The sequence below is a fragment of the Capricornis sumatraensis genome, chromosome X, assembly GCF_032405125.1.
Source record: "Capricornis sumatraensis isolate serow.1 chromosome X, serow.2, whole genome shotgun sequence".
Classification (NCBI taxonomy): Eukaryota; Metazoa; Chordata; class Mammalia; order Artiodactyla; family Bovidae; genus Capricornis; species Capricornis sumatraensis.
The window spans coordinates 57857199-57878854 of record NC_091092.1 but is presented as its reverse complement, the minus strand read 5'-3'; the positions used below and the strand labels follow the sequence as shown (position 1 = coordinate 57878854).

Here is a 21656-nt window from a genome sequence, read left to right as displayed (position 1 = left end):
CTTAAATTTCCAATATTGTTGGGATTTGGGGAGAGCCCTATACAAGGTTGCTAGTAAGATAAAGAGCATGTGAAATAGATTCAGGAAAAGCAAATAAGATGGGCAACATGCACATTTAAGACACATACACTACAAAGTTATAGCCCTGGGAATAGAGTGCAATGTTTAGTTAATATATTTATTACAGCAGGTCTTTAGTCATTATTGCCATGAAACAGTTGTCATGAAATTTCACAAAATTCTTTCAGCTATTAGTATTAGCTTTTTTTTTTCTTTTTATGGAGTGACACTTTGTTAATTTATGAAATATTTACAGCGTTTACAAAAAGCAAGAAACTGTTCTAATAAAATTTCTTATACATACAAAATTTATACATTTAAACTACTGCATTTGAGATGTCTTATTTGGTAAACCATTAAGCTATGACATAAAATAATTTACAAAGATATATTTAATCTCTCTTAATTCATTGAAAACAAAACCATATTAGCTATAAATAGACCTTTACAAATCATTGTAAAACACATTAATTGCTTTTTAACTCTAGCCTTAACTTTTACAAATATACTGACTAAATGAATTAGTTCAAATATCAAATAGAACTGCATTTGAAATTGCATTTAATGCTACAAAAAAAGAAAAAAAACCTGAAAAAGCAAACCGCTGGGTACTTCAAGTAAAAATCTGTAGAACCAGTTTTTATGCACTCCTGGGTGGGAAAGGGTGTCAAACACCATTGAAATTCATAAACACCATACTTTCAAGAATACGCTCAACAAATGTACATCTGCGGCTTTTATTTCAGAGGCTGCTGCTCTAGGGACAGCTCACACATCCAAGATGGTCAACCCGACACTTTGGCAGATAAGCTAGTTTGACTAGAGCAACATTTGCGAAAACATTCACGTAAGCAGCATAATGCATCCAACATCTTCAAACAGTGCTAGAGAAGGGCTTTCCACCACCTGAAAACAGGTCAGAATTCTAGGCAAGCTCATGAAAGAACTTAGGAAACAGAAGTGGCAATGTTAAAAATAATCAAATCATATTTAACTGGGCCCTATCTTTTTTTATATATATAAAAATATGCTTCTCTTGGAAATTAGGGGAAAATACTTCATATTCCAAAATTTCAAAATAATGGAAAACTCATCTACACAGCTATTTCTCAAGTCATCACACATATGATGGTGTGAAATTTGGCAATTATTTAAACACCTTGTTTTTGGATCATGCCTCGGAAGCTGAGCTCAATTTGGTTTTGGCCCGAACACACATCTTTCACATTTAGGTTCACTTTAGATCACCCAAAGCAACTATTATAAGCAGTCTGAGGAAAATCCATCTCATAAACATACATTTTCCCCCTTTAGTTAAAAATGTCGTTGTTCCAATGAGGCCCACAAAGTACATATTGTACACATAATATTTCTGAAGAGGTTGAAGAGGTAAATATGATTTAAATATTATCTTTCAAAAACCACTTTTGGAAGGTAACTGGATTTTCCAAAACCCCATCTGGGCTCCTTTCTTCCGATTGCCGTGTAGACACTGTAGTTTTCTTGCAATATGTATTCTAGAAGGCACATATTCAAGAGTTTAAGATTATGTTAGTTCAAGTTCTAAATGGAGGCAAATAGTTTAACCTACTTTGTACAGAGGCCCCAAATGAAAAGTCTGCTTTTTTCTTTATTAGAAGTGAGTCTGCACATGGGGCATTATTTGTGAAGGGCTAGAAGGTGAGGCCGAGGGATCGGAAAGCTTGGCAGAGTTGGCAAGCTGCAATTCGTCAAGGCGCTTGATGTACTCATCGCGTAGGGCCAAGAGTTCCATGTAACGCTGCTCCACTGGGTTTGGCTGCTGGACAGAAGGAAAGATGTGAGTGCTTTCTGCCACCAAGACACACCTGTGCCCCCCATCTGCTGCAGCTGCTGCTTTCTGAACAAACCCTGTCATTGGGAGTTAATAGACATCATTTCCTTCAATACTGCACAATTTGCAAATAGGGAAAAGCACAAAGATTCATGATAATAAAGAGATATCCAGCTATCTGCCACCAAGAAATAACTCACACACACAGTTCCACACACATGTGTCACCATCTTTTTATTTTTTTATTTTTTTTTTATTTTTATTTTTTTTCATTAAATTTTAAAATCTTTAATTCTTACATATTAAAATGCATCTATCCAGGCATAGGTCCGGGCTGCTGTGTCACCTGTCCCCGCTGCACTCTGAGAGGCAACAACCCTTCTCAGGCTGGGGTGCAGGCTTCCTTCCTGTGCAGACTTGCAACCCTTTTTCTCTAAGTGAGTATCCAGAAACAAAATACACCATTCTTTTCTACTTGGTAAAACTGGACCTCAACAGTTTTCTCTAGTTCTCAATCTACATTTTGATCTGCCACTATGTTTCTGAACTGGATCTCAGTTGGGTTCCATGGAATACATAAACCACGGCTGCTCTATCCATCCCCCACAGGGAGATAGCATCACCAGTATTACATGCGATGCTGGGCCATCGCATCTCCTCAGGCAAGTATATGAATGTTACCTGAATGAATTGTTCTTGTGGGTGGGGAAGGAACTGCTGAAGAGGACAGTATGAGCGGTTCCACTTGACCACATGCAGTCCGACTGTTCTCTGAGGGGAGGAGATAATCTTACCATCTTACTAGTGATGCCTGGCGGTTCCTGGTCACCAGTGCTTGGCAATGTAAAAGAAATAGTTTTTGCCAATTTGATGAGTATAACTTGGTATCTCATGGTAGGTTTAGTTTGTATCACTGTGCCCTAACACAACTTTTAACATTCTACTGTCCATATTAATGTATAGCAGAGAACACTGGCCCCAACGGGCCGCCTAGTGTGAATCTCCAATCTGCCAAAAGTCTACTGAAGTGCCTTTCTTTATGGCTAGTGGCTTCTAGAACTATCCTGCTTTCCACTGCATTATAGTTCAGTTGGTAAAGAATCCGCCTGCAATATAGGAGACCCCAGTTTGATTCCTGGGTCGGGAAGATCCCCTGGAGAAGGGATAGGCTACCCACTCCAATATTCTTGGGGTTCCCTGGTGGCTCAGCTGGTAAAGAATCCGCCTGCAATGTGTGAGGCCTGGGTTCGACCCCTAGGTTGGGAAGATACCCTGGAGAAGGGAAAGGCTACCCACTCCAGTATTCTGGCCTGGAGAATTCCATGGACTGTATAGTCCGCGGGGTTGCAAAGAGTTGGACACGACTGAGCAACTTTCACTTTCACGTCAAGCTGCGTGCTGAAGCTGCAAGTACCAATGAGGAAGCCATGAAGACACTATGCTGATGAAGAAGGCTACACCCTAGATCTGACTTGTAGTGCTCTTTGGGACTTGCATCAGAGAAGACAGCAGGAGCTAAGACTGTATTCATTTCCTGTGGCTGCCAGACTCTAGGGGAGGAGACTTCATTGCCTCTACCAGCTGCTGGTGGCTCCAGGCTTCCTTGGCTTATGGCTGCAGCAATGCAATCATTCTGTTTTTACACAGCCTCATCTCGTGTATGTGTCTGGCTTTCAAACCTTCCTCTCTTTTCTCTTATGAGGACACCTATCCTCGGATTTAGGGCCTGAATAAATATAGGAGGATCTCATCTTGATATTCTGAACTCAAGCGCACCTTTTTCCAAGGTCACATTCACAGGTTCCAAGTGGATGTGTGTTTTGGGGGCCCCCATTCAACCTACTACAGCCTGCCAAGACCTGACTGGTGCTCTCCTCAGCATTCTGCTTACAAAGGGGCAGGGTTTGGAGAAGTCTCCTCTTCCCTCCTAGCCCTGTCCTTCCTGTGAGCCCCTGTTCTTTTTACTGTATGGCTCTGTTTGAACAGGAATGCGTGTAGAGTGACTGATGCCCAGTAAGTGCTGTGTACTGCCCCTTAATATCCTTTGCCTGTTTTTCTCTGCTCCTGTATATGCTCCACTGAGAGCTGGACACTGCTCCAGGGGCTCAGGATTCAGCAGTGAATGTGCGTGCTCAGTCGTGTCTGACTCTTTGTGACCCCAGGGACTGTACAGCCCACCAGGCTCCTCTGTCCATGGGATTCTCCAGGCAAGAATACTGGAGTAGGTTGCCATGCCCTCCTCCAGGGCATCTTCCTGACCCAGGGATCAAACCCAGGTCTCTTATGTCTCCTGCATTCCCAGGTGGGTTCTTTACCACTAGCGCCACCTAAAGGAGGCCAAAACGTCCACGTCTGTGGTGTTTCTCTTCCAGCAGGGGGAGACAAACAGCAAAAACAACGATGACCCTGGGAGGTCCACAGGATGTGGAAAAGTAAAGCATGGCGGGAGGGACAGGGACACATGGGGGTGGATGACACTCTTATTGGGGTGGTCGGGGTGAGGCACCTTGACAAGGCGACTCTTGTGGGGGCTGCGGGGAGGGAAGGGAGGTGGCCAGGCAGACGGCTGAGGGTCTCGAGGCCGAGCAAGGAGCCCAGCGTGGCCAAAGCAGGGTGTGTGAGAAAGAGGCATCAGTGAGGACGATGGAAGCCCTGCAAGTTCTCCTGACAGCCTGGGACAAGTGGCGAGAGAGCAGGGAAGGGGAGGATGACTGTGTGGTAAATGGAAGCTCACCTACAGGGACAGGAGTGTTTGCTGGGGATGGGTGTGTGCACGACCTCTAATGTGGTCAGAGTCTCACATGTACAGAAACATATGAACACCTACCGCACTGCACACTTTGAACATGTGCAGATTATTATGAATCAATTATACCTCAATAAGGCTGGTTTTTAAAGTGGGGGAAAAGGATGACATTCAGGTTTCTGGCCAGGGCGTGTAGGATGGAGCTGCCAAGCACTGAGATGCTGGTAGGAGCAGCAGGTTTGCAGAAGAGGACTCCATGTGCACTCCGTTTGCTGTGCCAGGACCATAGACCACTAAACATTTACCATCAATGGTCCATTCTTCCCCCTCCCCAGCCTCCGCATCTCCAGTCTCTGTTTCTGGGTTCTGTTCTGCTTCAAATAACTCCTAACATGTGGCAGGGCAAGGGTTTCCTCAACACTCTTCTCCAAAATGCTCTTGGCTATTCTTAAAACTTCTCTTTTCCATATGACTACTAGAATCTATTTGTTATTGTACCAGCAAGACAAGAAAAAGAAATGAGAGGTAAAACAGTCATTTTTGTCAATGATGGACAAGGCTATAGAGTTAGAAAACTATTAGAAATAAAAAGATCATTCAGTCTGGTAGTGGATACAAAAGATGTCTAGCAGTCATTAGCCTAGAGACAAAGAGAACCAATTTAGGGATATAATAGAAGGAAAGAGTCCATTTGTGACAGCATATCACAGGACAGAACAGCGAGAAATGAAATTCATAGTGAAGTGACTGTAAATCCCACACCTCGACGTGTCCCTCGGGGAATGAAGTATGAAGTAAGGAGCATGCCAGGCACAGGCAGTCAGTGGCTACACAGGTATTTTAGGCTTCAAAAGATTTTCATATTCATATTCCTTTCTAACTTTTCTATCAGAAATGACTTAAACCCCACCCAGGTAAGCCTGTGAAGATCTGTCCTTGTTGTCATCCTAAGTAAAACAGGATCTGCCTGGGGCAACCCTGGTTCAGAGCCACGTGGAGTGCAGACGTCCCCAAAGGACAATATGCAACATACCAGCAGCTGAAGGTCTCACTTAGGTTTACGGGACTAAATTCTCCATTGGTTTTTGGCCTGAGAAACTTCCTCATATTAAATAAAAGTACCAAATTTGCTTCTTCACAGTTTGTCAAATATAAGAATTGGTCTTGCCATCAACTCTCAGTTTTGAAGTTGTAGCAAAGGCCAGTGGATTCCGCTTTTAAAAAAGCACATTAGCCCTGCCTTCTTCTTGGGGAATAGCTCACTATGGGGAGAGGCTGGATATGTTTCTACATTTTTCCACACCAATAGTTTACCATAGTGCTGTGAATGTCCCTGGCATTCAACAACTGCCTGTATACCAACTGGGCCACACAACTGAAGAACAATTTCAGTAGTTAAGTATATTCTTTTAGGTTTACATTATAGAATTTGAAAAGTCCTGTGTGACTGGATTGTAATCTATTTCTGTATGAAATACTGTTCTGCATAAGATCTTTTGGGAAATGTGATGCACTTAGTTCACATTTCTCCTCGAGCTTGATCATCAACTTCTGTTCCTGGGCGCCCCTGCAGTCTGGGAGCTCCTTGTGGACAGAGACCAGCTCTTCTTAATCTCTGGGTCCCCCCAGTGCCTGATGCATGGTATTTGGCAGATGAAAATCCAAGGTGCTGAATGACATAAAGATGTGTATAGGACCCTTGACATTCAGAAAATCTATATAGGAAGGGTGAGTTATTTTCTTGGAGTAAATCTCACAGATCATAATACAGACCAATCACTGTCTCAAAATAAAAACCTCAATCAAAGAAATGTTCACTCCTACCTGGCTCAGTTCCATTTGGCTCAGTTCTGGGAGAGTAAGGGGGAGAGACACATCACAGTAAGTTCTTCCAGTGATGTCGCTGAAAACCTGACTTGTCACACAATTGTCATTACCTTTGTATGTCATAAGTGAATTGCTCTAAATGCATGGAATTTCAAGAGCTTCTCTAAGTACAGATGGATGAGGAGAAGAGACTACAGAATCTGTATAGAAACTATCAACATTTTCTAATCACCAACAGTTATTTTTTTAAAGCCATGATAAATACAGAAAAGGTAAAATTTATAGGACAAACAGGGCTCATCTATATAGTATTTTTTAACCAGTAAAGAAATATGTCCTGTGTAACAGTGCTTAGAATCTTGGGAAAATTCCTATTTCCTCTTTATTTGATGTTCCAAATGCTCGAACTACAGCTAAATACACTCCCCCTGTGTACTTCTCAAATCCTAAACTAAACAAGTGAATGTTCTCAAGCCCTGGAATCTGTCACTTTCCAAAAAATCATACATTTCAACCATCATGAAACTGCAAAAGGCTTTCAGGCAAGCAAGCAGAGACCTTGAAACAAGAGGGCCAGCTTAAACATGCATCTCCCTGGTGGGAACAGGGTACACACACTGGCGTGTAGCCAGCTGCCTGAGTGGAATAAACAATCCAGAGTCAGACTGAGCACCAGGCCCTTTTATTGCCTGACTATGTGTAGTGGGATTAAAGCTGACACTTATGTAAGACTGGCCTGGGAGAACATGTATTCAACCATCCTATCCGCAGGAAAGTGTGCAAACCTTTAAAAAGAGTGATCACAAATACTTAATATTTACAGTGCTTAGAATAAATCGCTCAATGGATGTACTGCTGAGCCCTCAGAAATAGGCTGGACTTTCCTTCTGATCTTGGATGCAGTAGGAGTGGGAGAAAGCCTGACTGTGCCTTTAATAAAATGTGGAGTCTTTTGCTTCAAAAATCACCATTTCCATGTTTGACTGATAAATGGCCAATTGACTGTACTATCCTTTGACAGATCAATTATCTTTATTTTAGAAGTAAAGACTTTCGGTAAAAAGCATTCTGATATTAGTTGACAAGTAACATACATGTGACTAGATAATAGAAAATGTTTCTTTTCCTTGAAGGATCATCTCAGTCTAGTTTCTGGAAAGAACCTTCTTATGAGGTGTAACAACTTTTAGTCATTAAAAGAAATCCTTGACTATGAAAACTCAGAAATTTTCCAGAGATTTAAATTAGTTTACATCTTATGGCACAGATGAACTTATATGCAAAGCAGAAATAGAGACACAGATGTAGAGAACAAACTTATGGATACCAAGGTGGGGGACAGGGGTGGAATGGATTGTGAGATTGGGACTGACATGTATATACTACTATGTACAAAATAGATAACTAATGAGAACTGACTGTATAGCACAGGGAACTCTACTCAATGCTCTGTGGTGACCTGAATGGGAAGGAAATCCAAAAAATAGGGGATATATGTATACATATGGGCTTCCTGGTACCTCAGGTGGTAAAGAATCGGCCTGCAATGTAGGAGACGCCAGTTCGATTCCTGAGTTAGGAAGATCCCCTGGAGAAGGGACAGGCTACCCACTCCAGTATTCTTGGTCTTCCCTGGTGGCTCAGACAGTAAAGGAGCTGACTGCAATGTGGGAGACCTGGGTTTGATCCCTGGGTCGGGAAGATCCCCTGGAGGAGGCCATGGCAACCCACTCTAGTATTCTTGCCTAGAGAATCCCCATGGACAGAGGAGCCTGGTGGACTGCAGTCCATGGGGTTGCAAAGAGTCACACATGACTGAGCTTCTAAGCATAGCACACGTATACACATAGCTGAATCACTTTGCTGTACAGAGAAACTAACGCAACATTGTAAAGCAACTATACTCCAATAAAAAATTAGCTTAGATTTTAGTTTTTAAAAACTGCATTACTCATATTGGCAGGAAAATATTAGTTCAACAGCAATCAAAATAAATGGTTTAGGCATTAAAAACAGTTTTTAACTGAAGTTGGGATTAAAAGCAAGTGTCATTTTTTTACTCTACTTTTCCTTTCATAATATTTTAAATAACTGCTACATAACATCAAAGTCCCAAGCTAGTACTCATTCGACATCACTATATTCACAATGCTACTTCACTTACTTGTTGCTTGATTCTGGGGTTCCATCTAATATAGTAATTCACCCAAAGTTCCAAGTGACGCATACTGGCAACTGGATATAACACTCGATTGATTTCCTTAGTGTAGAAGGGATTTTTGAATTTGTCTTTATTACTGTTGATCAGTGACCATAAAGAAACGGTTCTTTCTGTAACTTTCTAGATGAAAGAGAAAGTGGAAAGCCTAAGTAAAAACACACCCCAGTACACAAACCATTTTTCAGGCTGCGGCGATACAACTGAGCGTCAACTTGAATCACACACGTACATTATCCCCATAATAGCTCAAAAAGCCTCCTGTGCCTGGAGTGGTGAGCACCACTTCCCGATATTTGCATACATAATGGCTCAAGAGCCTCTGTTTCTGCCAGAAGAGAGAGGGGCAGGATGCTGTAACATTAAATGCAATTCACTGACCTAAGAAAACTATTCCTGGCTGGGAAAACGTTCACGAACAGATGGGCACCATGCTCTTTTGAATTCAGCAGCAAGGAAAAATTATCACAAGATCTCACTGACTTTTTCCATTTTTGCGTTTGTTCAAACTACAAAATCTTAACCTGGGTCTACTTGACAGTTTGCATCTAGATAGTTAGGTTAATAAAACATCCAGAGGTTTAATGCATCATGCCAATATCCAGATATTTGAAACACCTGGATACCCGACTTCAGTGAAGCTTCACTTTTTCCATCTGGTACCCATCATTTCATACAGATGTTCATATCTTCACTGATTTTCAATTATAGGGTTTTGTTGGTTTTTTTTTTTTTACATTCTGACCATAAATAGAGGAAAATCAAAACTTGGGAAATAAAAAGGCAAGTATTAAAACTATTGAAGGCAGAACTGGAAACTCTTCCTGGTGATGAGAGGTTCAAGAGGGAAGGGACATATGTACACCTATGGCTGATTTATGGTGATATTTGACAGAGAACAACAAAATTCTGTAAAGCAATTATCCTTCAATTAAAAAATATGTAATTTTTTTTAAAAATCAAGAAGAAAGGACCAATAAGATAAAAGTGGAAGCTGAAAAGAACAGCTTGAAATAAGTGACTGAAGAAATCCCTTGAACATACAGATTTTGTGAATGTGAATAGTAATAACAGCAGCATAATTTTTCCTTCTTGGGATCCACCTAAAACTTCTTTTGACCCTTTTGGATGCCACAGTCTACACTACTGCTGCTGCTGCTGCTGCTAAGTCACTTCAGTCGTGTCCGACTCTGTGCGACCTCATAGACGGCAGCCCACCAGGCTCCCCCGTCCCTGGGATTCTCCAGGCAAGAACACTGGAGTGGGTTGCCATTTCCTTCTCCAATGCATGAAAGTGAAAAGTGAAAGTGAAGTCGCTCAGTCATGTCCAACTCTTAGCAACCCCATGGACTGAAGCCTACCAGGCTCCTGTGTCCATGGGGTTTTCCAGGCAAGAGTAAAGGACTGGGGTGCCATTGCTTTCTCCACCACAATCTACACTGCCTTGTCTTTATTTGCATGCTTGTTTTTATTTTTATACATGCACACAGTTGACTTAAAGTCAAACAGCTAGACAAGGTTTGTTATGGAAAAAGCAGTCTCTCACCTTTCTCCCCCAAACAACTGTGTTTGACTTTTTAAATGTATCTGGTTATTTGGTACTTACCTCCACATCTTGGAGAAAACTATCCTCTTGCTACTTGTTGACTACACATTTACAGGCATTGACTCTTGGCACTGTCACAGGGAGAACGGCTCCCACCCCACGCTGCTGTGCTCACACCCTCTGCCCTGCCTGGGAACCCCCAATATATACTGTAGCTTTGATGAGATTCATGTTTAGGGTTTAGATTGCTATGACTCAGCAAATCCTGAGGTCCCTCTTCTTGGGCTAGTCACTTTCTCCAGAGAAGATTCTTTCTGTTTTTTAAAAGTTCAGTGTAGTTCATATACCATAAAATTCATCATTTTCGTCTACAGTGGTAGACTTTTAGTACTAAAATGCTTTTAGTACTTTCTTCGTGGTGTGCAACCACCACCTCTGTCAAGTGCTAAGACATTTTCATCACGCCCAAAGGAAGGCCAGTACACACTAAGAAGGAACTCCCCATGCTCCCCTCCCTCAGCCCCCTGTCAACCACTAGTCTGCTTTCTGTTTCTATGGACTTGATTTTCTAGACATTTCAGATAAATGTAATCATATCGTATGTGCCTTTTTATGTCTGACTCCTTTCAGTAAGCATATTTTCAAGGGTCATCCTTTTGTAATGTGGGTGAGAACTCCATTCCTTCTGATGGCTGGATAATATTCCATTGAATGGAGAGACCACATTTAGTTTGTCTGTTCATCAGCTGACGGATGATGGGGTTGTTGAGGCCTTTTAGCTATTATGAGTAGGGCTGCCCTGCACTAAGTTTTTGCCTTACCCCTGTTTTCCTCCCTCTTGGGTATATACCCGGGAGTAGAAATGCTGGCTCTCATGATATTTTACACCCCCACCAGCAACATCCAAGGGTTCCCTTCTCTCTCCTTCCTTGCCAACAGAGAAGGCTCCTACCTGAAAGATAAGGACCTGCTGCCAGGATGTAAGGAGTCAGCAGGGGACATGGGTGGAGGCCCTCACAGGCCAGCTATTCCATTCACTCAACCCCTGATGACACCTGGAGACCTACCACTCTTTTTCGAGAAGAAACCTCTGTCCTCAACTCCAGAGATGGGTGGGGGTGATCCAGGAAAGCTGCCTGCTTATTCTAAACACACCTTTAGGGTATCTCATCCCTCCCCCTTTGCCCCAGAAGCCCTGAGTCATCTGGGGTTCCTGCGATGCAAAGTGGACTGGTTCTTGCCTTCCCTACTGCTGGTATGAGATTCTCAAGTGAAGTTATTTCCCACTTATCTACTATCTTTCCAGCTTCCAAGTTTGTTGCTGTGTCTCCTTTCTTATTTCCCCCTGTTCTTGTGGGTTAATACCTTTTAAAAATTTTCCCTTACTGACATTTTTATGGCGTTTTGGGAGGGTGACCTTGCATACCTTTAATAGCCATGCTTACTCCAATAGCCAAGATATGTAAGCCACCTAAGTGTCTATCAACAGGTGAATGGGCAAATAAGATGTGCCATGTATATACAATGAACTACTACTCAGCCATAAAGAATCAAGTGCTGTCAATTGCAGTAACATGGCTCAACCTGGAGGGGATGATTATGTTTAGTGTAATGAGAAAGAGAAATACTGTATGTTTTCACTTATATGAAGAATCTATAATACAAGTGAAGAAATGTAGTAATACAGAAACAGACTCACCAATATAGAGAACATACTAGTGATTACTAGTGGAGAGAGGGAAGGTGGGAGGGGTAGTAGAGGGGTAGGGGAGTAACAGGTACAAACTAAATAAGCTACAAGGATATATAGCATTGGGAAATATAGCCATTATTTCATAATAACTTTAATGAGCTGAAGCTGAAATACCAATACTCTGGCCACCTGATGCAAAGAACTGACTCATTTGAAAAGACCCTGATGCTGGGAAAGACTGAAGGCGGGAGGAGAAGGGGACAACTGAGGATGAGATGGTTGGACGGCATCACCAACTCAATGGACATGAGTTTGAGTAAGCTCTGGCAGTTGGTGATGGACAGGGAGGCCTGGTGGACCCCATGCTGCAGTCCATGGGGTCGCAAAGAGTCAGATACGACTGAGCGACTGAACTGAACTGAACTTTAAATGGAGTATAATCTATAAAACTATTGAATCACTGTGTTATATACTGAAACTTACATAGTATTGTAAATCATCTATACCTCAACAAAAAAATCATTCTTACTCTCTGAGGGAAAAGTCAACATCTTACTCATGAAGGCCACACCACAAACTCAATAACCTCTGGTTGAAGTGAAAAAGCGTGGGGTACAAAATGAGACACTCTGCATTCACCACAAGCCAAGCTATCAAATTATTTGTATTTCATGGCAGACTAGACACATTTTGGTGACCCTTTAACTAAAAAGATGAGCATTCTTCACTCACCTGTTTCTCACGAGCAGATTCACAGTTGTATAAGAACGTACCAAAGCGGCAGCTATACAGATGATCCAAAATTGTAATCAAAAACCGTTCATTGAATTCGAAAGCTGTAGGGAACTAGACAGAAACAAATGGGTAAGGAACACATGAAAACCTGAGGCTGATCTCATAGAGCTCAGAAGAGGTGCATAATTGTTCTGGGGGGACAGCTGAGGCTGAGGTCTGCAGCGCCCTATGGCTCATCTGTTGGTGCTCTGCCCAGGGCTGGAGAGCATAAATGAGCATCAAGTAAAGGAATAATGAGTCAAAAAGGGAAAACAAGCCCATTTTCTGGGTTCTCCTGAGCGTACAGGATATTTGAGGTGATTTAGTTATTTATAGCAGTCTAAGGGAGCAGACATGCCCATACACAAACACCAGCATAGGATAAATTGGAAAAGATGGCTGGTGGTTTCAATTGCACTGCTCTTCCATTAGCAGAGAGAGTGTAGTTAAATATTAAATTTTAAAAACTTTATTATGAAAAATTCCAGTCAATATAAATAGTAGTGAGGATTTAAAAAGTGAATCCCATGTACCAATCACCTGGTGTCCAGAATTATTTGCACATGGCCAAACTTGTTGTATCTCTAACTCTATCCTGTGTTACTCTGACACAAATCCCAGATATTGTATAAGATATTTATAGATGAAGTTAAATGTATTTTCATCCAATATATCTCTTACCTGCTTTGACATCTGCCATACACAATCAATAAATTGAAGAAAAATAGGAGATCGGTCAGCGTCGGCGTGGTTTTTATCACCATGACCTATTCTCTGAAAGGAATTGATGATTCGTTTTAAAACTGAGAAAGGTATAACCCACAAAATGTGACAGTCACAACTCAGTAATCTGCCTTCCAAACACCAAGTTTCTCAGAGAGTGAATAGCATTTTTCCCCATGGCAATAAAGAAAATAATGTAAGGTTTCAAAACAATGGAAATTAGGGAGATAAATTTCTATAAAATATCAATACAAACTGAGAAAGCATCATGATCCTACGTGAACATTACAACTATTTTATCCGGTCAGAATTTTGTGCAGCTGCAAGTAGACTGGAGCAGATCACCTTGCAAACTGTTACCAGTTGCTAAGGGACCAATCTGAAAGTTTCAAATCTTGAAACCATATCCAAAAGGGTGTGATTATTATAATTAAAAAATTCTTTTTAAAAAAGTTCTTTCTCGAAAACAAGTCAAAAACTTCACCATTAACAATGATTCTTTCTACTGAACAATGCTGTTCACAGCACTTATGAAATTTAGATGCAGGCTACAAGGCTACACAGCAGTGTTTCTAAAATGGTTTATGGGTTCACTTCAGGAGAACCATCCGTGGAACTTGTTCAAAATGCTTATTCAAAAGGTGTCTGGAAACCAGACCTGCAAACAGACATTTTAATAGGTTCTCTTGGTCTTCAAAATATCTATCAGAAAATAGCAAAAGCCTCAACAAAAAGTCTAGCATATCTACAAATATTTGGCTCTAGTAGTTATAACATTAGTTGAGAAAGGAGTATCTTCCTTCTTTTGTACAATTTCAACTGAAACACTTTCCATATCACTTTCAAGTGAAACTGTAAATGGCACAGATGGATGAACATGTCTCCTGAAAAGACTGGCTAAACCCAAAGCGCCACACATTTTCAAACCTGCAGAGTGTTTTTTTTATAATACTACTCAGATTTTCTTTTTAAAAGGAAATCAGTGGTTTCACAAACTAGTTTTTTTTAAATCCCAGGTGGTAATGACCAGATAATTTAAAAATTAGTTTTGTTTACTTACAGATGCGAATTTATGTCCAAAACTGATCCATTCTTTTTGGACCAATATTTCAAAGCCCTCGATGCTCCGGTAGAAACTGTCCAACATCAGCATGGCCAGGGACGTCAGCTGGGCTGTCCTGTCCCAACCATCACTGCAGTGCACCACCACCGAGCTCTTCCCCGAGGAAACCCTGTCTGCGACCTGGATGGCTCCCGTCAAAACAAGCTGGCAAAGAAAAACATGTGAGTAAATGGCCAGCTGGAAGGGACTGCTTAAATTTGAACTTAAAGCCTTTAACCCTAGTAAAAAGTCCTGCTTTAAAATAACTCAACGTCTAGAACGGAAAAGGTTCTGAAAATGGAAGGCCAGGAACTACAAGGTTTGTTGCTTTTCCTCTGCAGAAACTAATTTCAAAGACAAAGTGAAAGTGAAAAGTGTTAGTCACTCAGTCGTGTCCAACTCTTTGTGACCCCATGGCCTATAGCCCACCAGACTGCCCTGTCCGTGAATTCTCCAGGCAAGACTACTGGAATGGGTTGCCATTCCCTTCTCCAAGGGATCTTCCTGACCCTGGGATCAAACCCACGTCTCCCACACTACAGGCATATTCTTCACCATCAGGGAAACTGAGGTAAGTAGGTATTAAAAAACAAGACAAACAGACACAAAGCCAAACTACATGTCAAACCTTCTTTCACATATATGATTATACAAGTTCACTAGGGCTATTGTAATAGTGTTACACAGACTGGGGGCTTAAATGGCAGAAATGTATCATCTCTTAGGTCTGGAAGCCAGAAGTCCAAGATCAAGGTGTGGGCAGGGTCATGCTCCCTCTGAAGGCTCTAGGGAAGGACCTGTTCCAGGCTTGTCTCGAAGTTTCTGGTAGTTCCTGCCTTCTGGCAGCATAATTCCAATCTTTAGATGGTATCTTTCTGAGCATGTCTCTGTGTCGAATCTCCCCTTTTCATAAGGACACCAGCCTTATCGAATTAAGGGTCCACACTACCCCAGTACGAACCTGTCATAACCAATCACATCTACAATGACCCTCTTTCCAAATAAGGTCACACCCTAAGGTACTGGGGGTCAGGGTATCAACATATAAACTTTGGGAGAACACAAACACATATATAAGCTCCCCAACCAGGGATCAAACCTGCACCCTCTGCAGTGGAAGCACAGACCCCCTAACCACTGGACCACAAGTGAAGTCCCTTGTTTGTTTACAGAAATAAATTGAAGTTTCTAAAGTTGTTAGTTTCCTCACATAGTTTCAAGTTCTTTTAAAAGAATGGAGGTTTTTGATGCCTCTATCAAGACGAAGGATTGACTATAATAAAAACACGAAACTCATTCTTTAAATTAAGTCCACTGAGATTAGTTTTAATAAAAACAATTGCTCCAGGTTCTTGAAGGTCATATGCAGTAATGGTTACATAAACCTGGGGGAAAGGCTCAACTACTCGCTATTGATGAGTTGGAAAGTGACATCTCCACAAACTCTCAAGAATATCTTTACTTTAGGTAAGCAAATTGTAAAGAAACACAAACTGTCGGCCCTATACAACAAATATTTTTTTCTCACTGTTCAATTTTTTTTTTCAATTTAAGGAATTAAAACAATTTCCTGTTTCACTGAACAATTATTTTCTTTATATATATATACATCTTTTTTTCAAAATTTATACTTGCCTTGATATGTTCCAGCCAATGAGTAGATTCCAAACTGGACAACCAATGAGATTCTTCCACATTAGGATAAACAATGTCTTTGACTTTTTTCAAAGATTCCCGCATAACATGAATGTTATGAATGTCTAAGAAGAAAAGTTCGGCGTTATGATACACATCATCACTTTCATATCCTCCTCCTGTTGCCTAAGAAACAAGATACACAAAACAGTAAGTTGGGTTTTCTATTTCTTCCATTACTTAGACAAATATTTCAAAGGTTATTAGTCCTCCAAATCTTAACCTAAAACTTTGTAACTTTGATTTAATAATTGATGTGACTCGACTTCCTATCTGACACTAGGCCTCAACAATATTAGTCACACTCTGAGCTGGAAAAAAATGATAGGGAGCTGGCAATTTCTTGGGAATCTGTATTTGCAAGAAAAAATCATTTTCAAAATGTTCCCTAATTACTAGCTCTTCTTCTGGATCTGGAAAGGCAAGAGCTGGTTCTGAATGGTTCTCATCTTCTATCTGATTTTAACAGTACTCCAAGAGCAGGCTCACATGGGACACGATGAGCTAGAGAAAAAAGACAGGTTTTAGAGACAGACCCAGGTTGATAACTCAGCTTCAGCCCCTCTTTGCTGTGCAACCTGTGGCAAAGCACTTAACCTCTCTGAGCCTCAATGTTGTCTCTTGAAGAACAGGAGATACTACTACTGAGGTCTCCTGAGATTAAAAGGAGCTGGGCTCTATAACAGCTAACACCACCCACCATTTAATGAGCCTTTCTGACATCCCAGATATGGTGATTCTTGCTTTACATCATTGTACCTAATTGTTACAACAATGCTACAAGACAGGTATTACTATCTCAATTTTGCAAATGAAAACAGATGGTATTTAACTACCCCCAAAGTCAGAGGTAAGCAGTAGAATTTAAGTCATCTGATTTCAAAGCCTGAACCTTTTCTAGTGTCCTGTGACTGTCCAGGTGCTATGCAAAAACATCAGGGACAGTGCTGCACGTGGTTGGTCCTCAAAGGACAAAAGGTTTCAAGAGGAGATGAGATGGCCGCCACCTGCCGTGGTGCCTGCCAGCATCAACCTGCCAGGGTGGGCGTCACTTCCCCTTCACAGGGTCGTGAAGATGCCTGTTTCCCACAAAGACAAAAAGAAATGCTATGATTTTGTTTAGGAACTGGGCTGATTTCTGCTTAATGTTTGAAAATGCCATGGAACACATGGCCCCTGGCCTTTAAAGAAAAGGTTAAATCATTCAGAAACCTGCAAAGAAAGCAATAAAAAATGGAAGGATGCCAATTAACATCATAAAAACATATGAATATGTAAACTCACAAGGTAAGTAAACAGTCAAAACCGAGGACAGACAAACCACATGCCTGCCACTGCCACAGAAAACCTCTTCTTTTTATTTACAACAATTTGTAGCTCGGGATAGAAGGGCCAATACATCCTACAGTTCTTTCCCAGGGTTAGTCACAGAGAAGGTTTCCTGCAGTAGAAGTAAGGCTACCTACCACTTGAACTTCAAATCTGGAGACCTATGTACAAGCCAGAGGCCTTGATCTCCACAGACTCCAGGTGAGAAATTGTTATTTATTTAAACAGTAATGTGTTTTTAAAGCTTGCTACAAATAGCATCAGTAGTAGACAACAAATATTCACTTTGTTGTTTTTAAATAGCTATCAGCTAACGAATATACACGCACATGGGTCACATTTCAGGGAATAACACCTTGCAGCTGCAATCAGAGGTCACAACAGGAGTATGCCTGTTCCACTGTGAACTAGCTCTGCAAGCCTCTCACACAACGACACACATCACCTTCCCATGGACACGTGACATGTGGTTTGTAAACACTTACTGATTTTTCAAAGACATTCCGAATGCTGGAGTTCCTTTTTTAAATAACTGAAGATGATACACAGAAAAAGTAATAATTCATTGCCAAAGTTTCTGCCAAAACAGACATTAATACAGCCCCACTTTAATTCATCACAGGGTGCTGGATCTTGTCTGCCTCTGGGTTTTGTTTGTTTGTTTAATTTAAAATGCTTGTTACATTTGGGGTTGTAAATTTCTAAATATCCATAAGGGCAAAACAATTAGGTTCAAAGAGGTCAGAAGGGTAAAAATCTATTAGTCAAGCACAGATTGAGTTACCAAAAGTTCAAAATCTCCAATTCAGATTAGTTTTGAAGTTTTCTTTTCAGTTCTCCTCAACAGAAAAGAACAACCCAAGTTACCTAGTACAACATACAGACTGTTGCCATGGATACAGATGGCTAGAAAGACACAGCTGAGAGAGGAGAGGACCCTGAATGTGGTTTTTAAAGACTGATGCACAGATTTTTCAAGCCTAGGTTTTTTTTCCCATAATATTTTCCTTCCTTTCATTCCTAAACAGACTAGACACACAGGCAAATTTCCTGAGTCTTAAAAAGGCATTCAATAATTCTACTGCTACAAAAATGAGCTTTAGAGTTAATATGATAAAGGTATTCATTTTATGCATTTTATATACCTTAAAATATCTGTTCTAATTACCTCATTTTAATGTTATATCATATCTGTTTCAGGCTAAATGTATACATGGAAATACTTCATTTTATGTATGTATTCAACTCTGAATTATACATGAAGGATAGCAGAAATATAAAGGTAAGGATAATACAAAAAGATACTCATATGTGGGCTGAATTTACTAAACATTTTCTTCTAATTCCTAATCTATTGCTTGATTTCACTGCATGATTGCTTTATGGATAATTTCAAAATCATTTTCATTACCTAAACCCAAATCAACAGCAGTAACAAATAGCTGGTCCAAAAATACACAAGGGGCAAGGGGCTCCCCAGGAGTAAAGGTGTCAGGTGCATGATCTGTGAGCAAATAATTGTGAATGGAGCTCCATACACACGCCCATGTAGAGAGACATTACAGGGTTTGTTTAGGAAACTACCACATCTAGGTGAGTTGCTTCAGGACTTGTTTTGCTTTCAGGCTCTTGCCTTGTGCTTTCAATAATGCAAGATGCCAGGTAAATGACTTCAGGATAAGCAAAATATCCAAGATGATGAAATGTAAGCCTACATCTGACCAGCAGCAATAAATCTGAAAGTTGGGATGGGGCAGGCCCACTGTGAACATGTATAAGTTACAACTGGCAATGAAAAAAGGAAAAAAAAAGTTGAAACTGAATGTCAAAGGTATTTCTGAGTCTGGGACCATGTCGTGCAGGGGCAAACAGCCTTCGCAGCAGCTGCTGAGGGGCCCTTGCAGGCAACACTGCCTTATCACTTTACTGTAGGTGCACTCAGCATACTCTGCATAAGAAGGCCAAGGAAACCCCAGAGAAAGAGTTATCTGAAAACATTGACACCAGGGCTTCCCAGGTGGCACTAGTGGTAAAGAACCTGCCTGCCAATGCAGGAGACATAAAAGACCCAGGGTTCCATCCCTGGGTTGGGAAGATCCCCTGGAGCAGGGCACAGCGACCCACTTCAGTAATCTCACCTGGCGAATCCCATGGACAGAGGAGCCTGGCAGGCTGGAGTCCATACAGTCACAAAGAGTCGGATACGACTGAAGTGACTTGGCACGCATGCACAAATAACTGTAAAATTCATATACATGGAGCTCCTCATTTCTTGGATTATCTCATATAATTGAGAACACACATTTCTGAGTATAGAGACAAGACTGCTTAGATAAAGCTACAAATTTAGGATTTTAACAATTACAGCTTCTCACAATCCCCACAGATGCCTCCCTAGTGTATACACTGAGAATGACATAGTGTTGACATTGAGGATGACCGTCAAAAGCCTAAAGGGCTCCAAAGAGATTCTAACACATGCCTGAGATCTCGGCCAAAACTCAAGTTCATTACAGCTCTAGACTTGCCTAGTTTATCAAAAGTTGATTTTCATTTGATTTTTTTTGGGGGGGATTTATCTTTATGTGTACCATTTTTAAGGTCTTTTTTGAATTTGTTATAGTATTGTTTCTATTTTATGTTTTGGTTTTTGGCCATGAGGCATATGAGATCCCAGGTCCCTGACTGGGGATCAAACCCACACCTTCTGCATTGGAAGGCGAAGTCTCAACCACTGGACCACCAGGGCAGCCCCCTTCATTTGATTTTAAGGAAATCAACTTTTCAGATATGTTATGATTAAAACTACTTTCTACCTTAGTGAACTCATTTCCTGATCTAAGCAAAGTTTAATGAATTTAAATCCACATGTTGACAGCTCATGACAACAACATTCATGTAGAACACTGCACTCTGTATATAAGGTAGAACCATGTCATGAAATACACTCACCTTGTTTGCCACTGCATTGACATTGGGTCTTGCATCATAGATCGTGAGTTTGTTAACTTGTCTGTTTGTCTCCCTGATGACGTCGAGATATCTCTCATCCTCTTTATTTCGTTTACCACTCATACCAACAAGAGGCTGACTGCAACGCACAATGACGGTCTTGTTTTCGGGATGGATCCACGACAGCACCTACGGTTGGTTCAGAAATTTTAAACCATCAAGAAAACAACTAAATCTCAATTAAAACCATAAAAAAGAGAGCCCTAACAATCATGATGAAGTGAAACTGATTTTGCCAAAACAGGATGTTTGTTCACCTCTGATTTCCCTGTGTGCCCAGAAACACATGTTTAACCGTTAGGACGATTCAGAGCCAATGAGAACAACTAATTGCTTGACTAGTCTTTTCTCAATTTGCACCACATCTAAAAATGTTAAATGCTAACCTAAAAATAGTTACATCACTTGAAATAGAAAGCTTCAGACATTTTATTTTAGTCTTGCAGCTTGCACCGGATTTGTCATCACCCAGAAACAATTTCAGTAAAAGGTGAGAGGTAAAGGAAACCAGCCCTGGTCCTGTCTCTATAATCTCATGTCTGCAAGTCATTTTCCCAATAGTCTCGATTCTAGAATCTAACACGGAAAACCCAAAGGAAGCAAACAGAACCTCAGGACAGCCATAGAGCTGCCAGGGTCTCCATAACGAAGCTTGGACATCTGCCTCCTGGGAGAGCTCTTCAAGCTTTTTCTCAGAATCAACCTTCTCTAATTTTACACACAAGCCCAGCACACTTTGCTACCTGGTATCTCAGCTCATAGCACCTAAGAAACAAGATCTGTAAAAGGAAGCTAACAATGTAACATAGCCAAAGGTACAGAACTGTCCACTTTCAATGACTGAATAGTTTGGCAGGTGAACTCTATCTCAATAAAGCTGTTAAAAGAAAAAAAAAAACAATACAGGAGCTGGGAGGTAAGCATGGTGGGTGACAGCATGAGCTCTGGGACAGGCACACCTCTTGTGGTGGCTCTGACCTGGGTACTGAGCTCACGGCCTCTTGTCACTTCCTTTCCCTCTTTCATAAAATATGGAGCCACGTGATGGTGTGGCACTGTTGGGAGGACAAATGGAGAACGCATGGACCCAGCACAGGGTATAAAAACCCATGAAAATC

General features: G+C 41.1%; 1 protein-coding gene across 3 annotated transcripts in view; it reads right to left on the bottom strand.

Annotated features, from left to right (window-relative positions):
- Window positions 1-1693: 1693 nt before the first annotated feature.
- MTM1 (myotubularin 1) overlaps window positions 1694-21656 on the bottom strand; it is a 65504-nt gene continuing 45541 nt past the window's right edge. For 2 of the 3 annotated variants that reach the window (XM_068962150.1, XM_068962149.1), the window contains 7 exons: window positions 20479-20667; window positions 16138-16323; window positions 14461-14667; window positions 13359-13451; window positions 12636-12749; window positions 8611-8787; window positions 1694-1861 (listed from right to left, as the gene is read on the bottom strand). In XM_068962150.1, coding sequence (XP_068818251.1) covers window positions 1694-1861; window positions 8611-8787; window positions 12636-12749; window positions 13359-13451; window positions 14461-14667; window positions 16138-16323; window positions 20479-20667 — 1134 coding nt within the window. The remainder of the gene's footprint in view (window positions 1862-8610; window positions 8788-12635; window positions 12750-13358; window positions 13452-14460; window positions 14668-16137; window positions 16324-20478; window positions 20668-21656) is intronic. The other variant, XM_068962148.1, reaches the window with a different exon arrangement.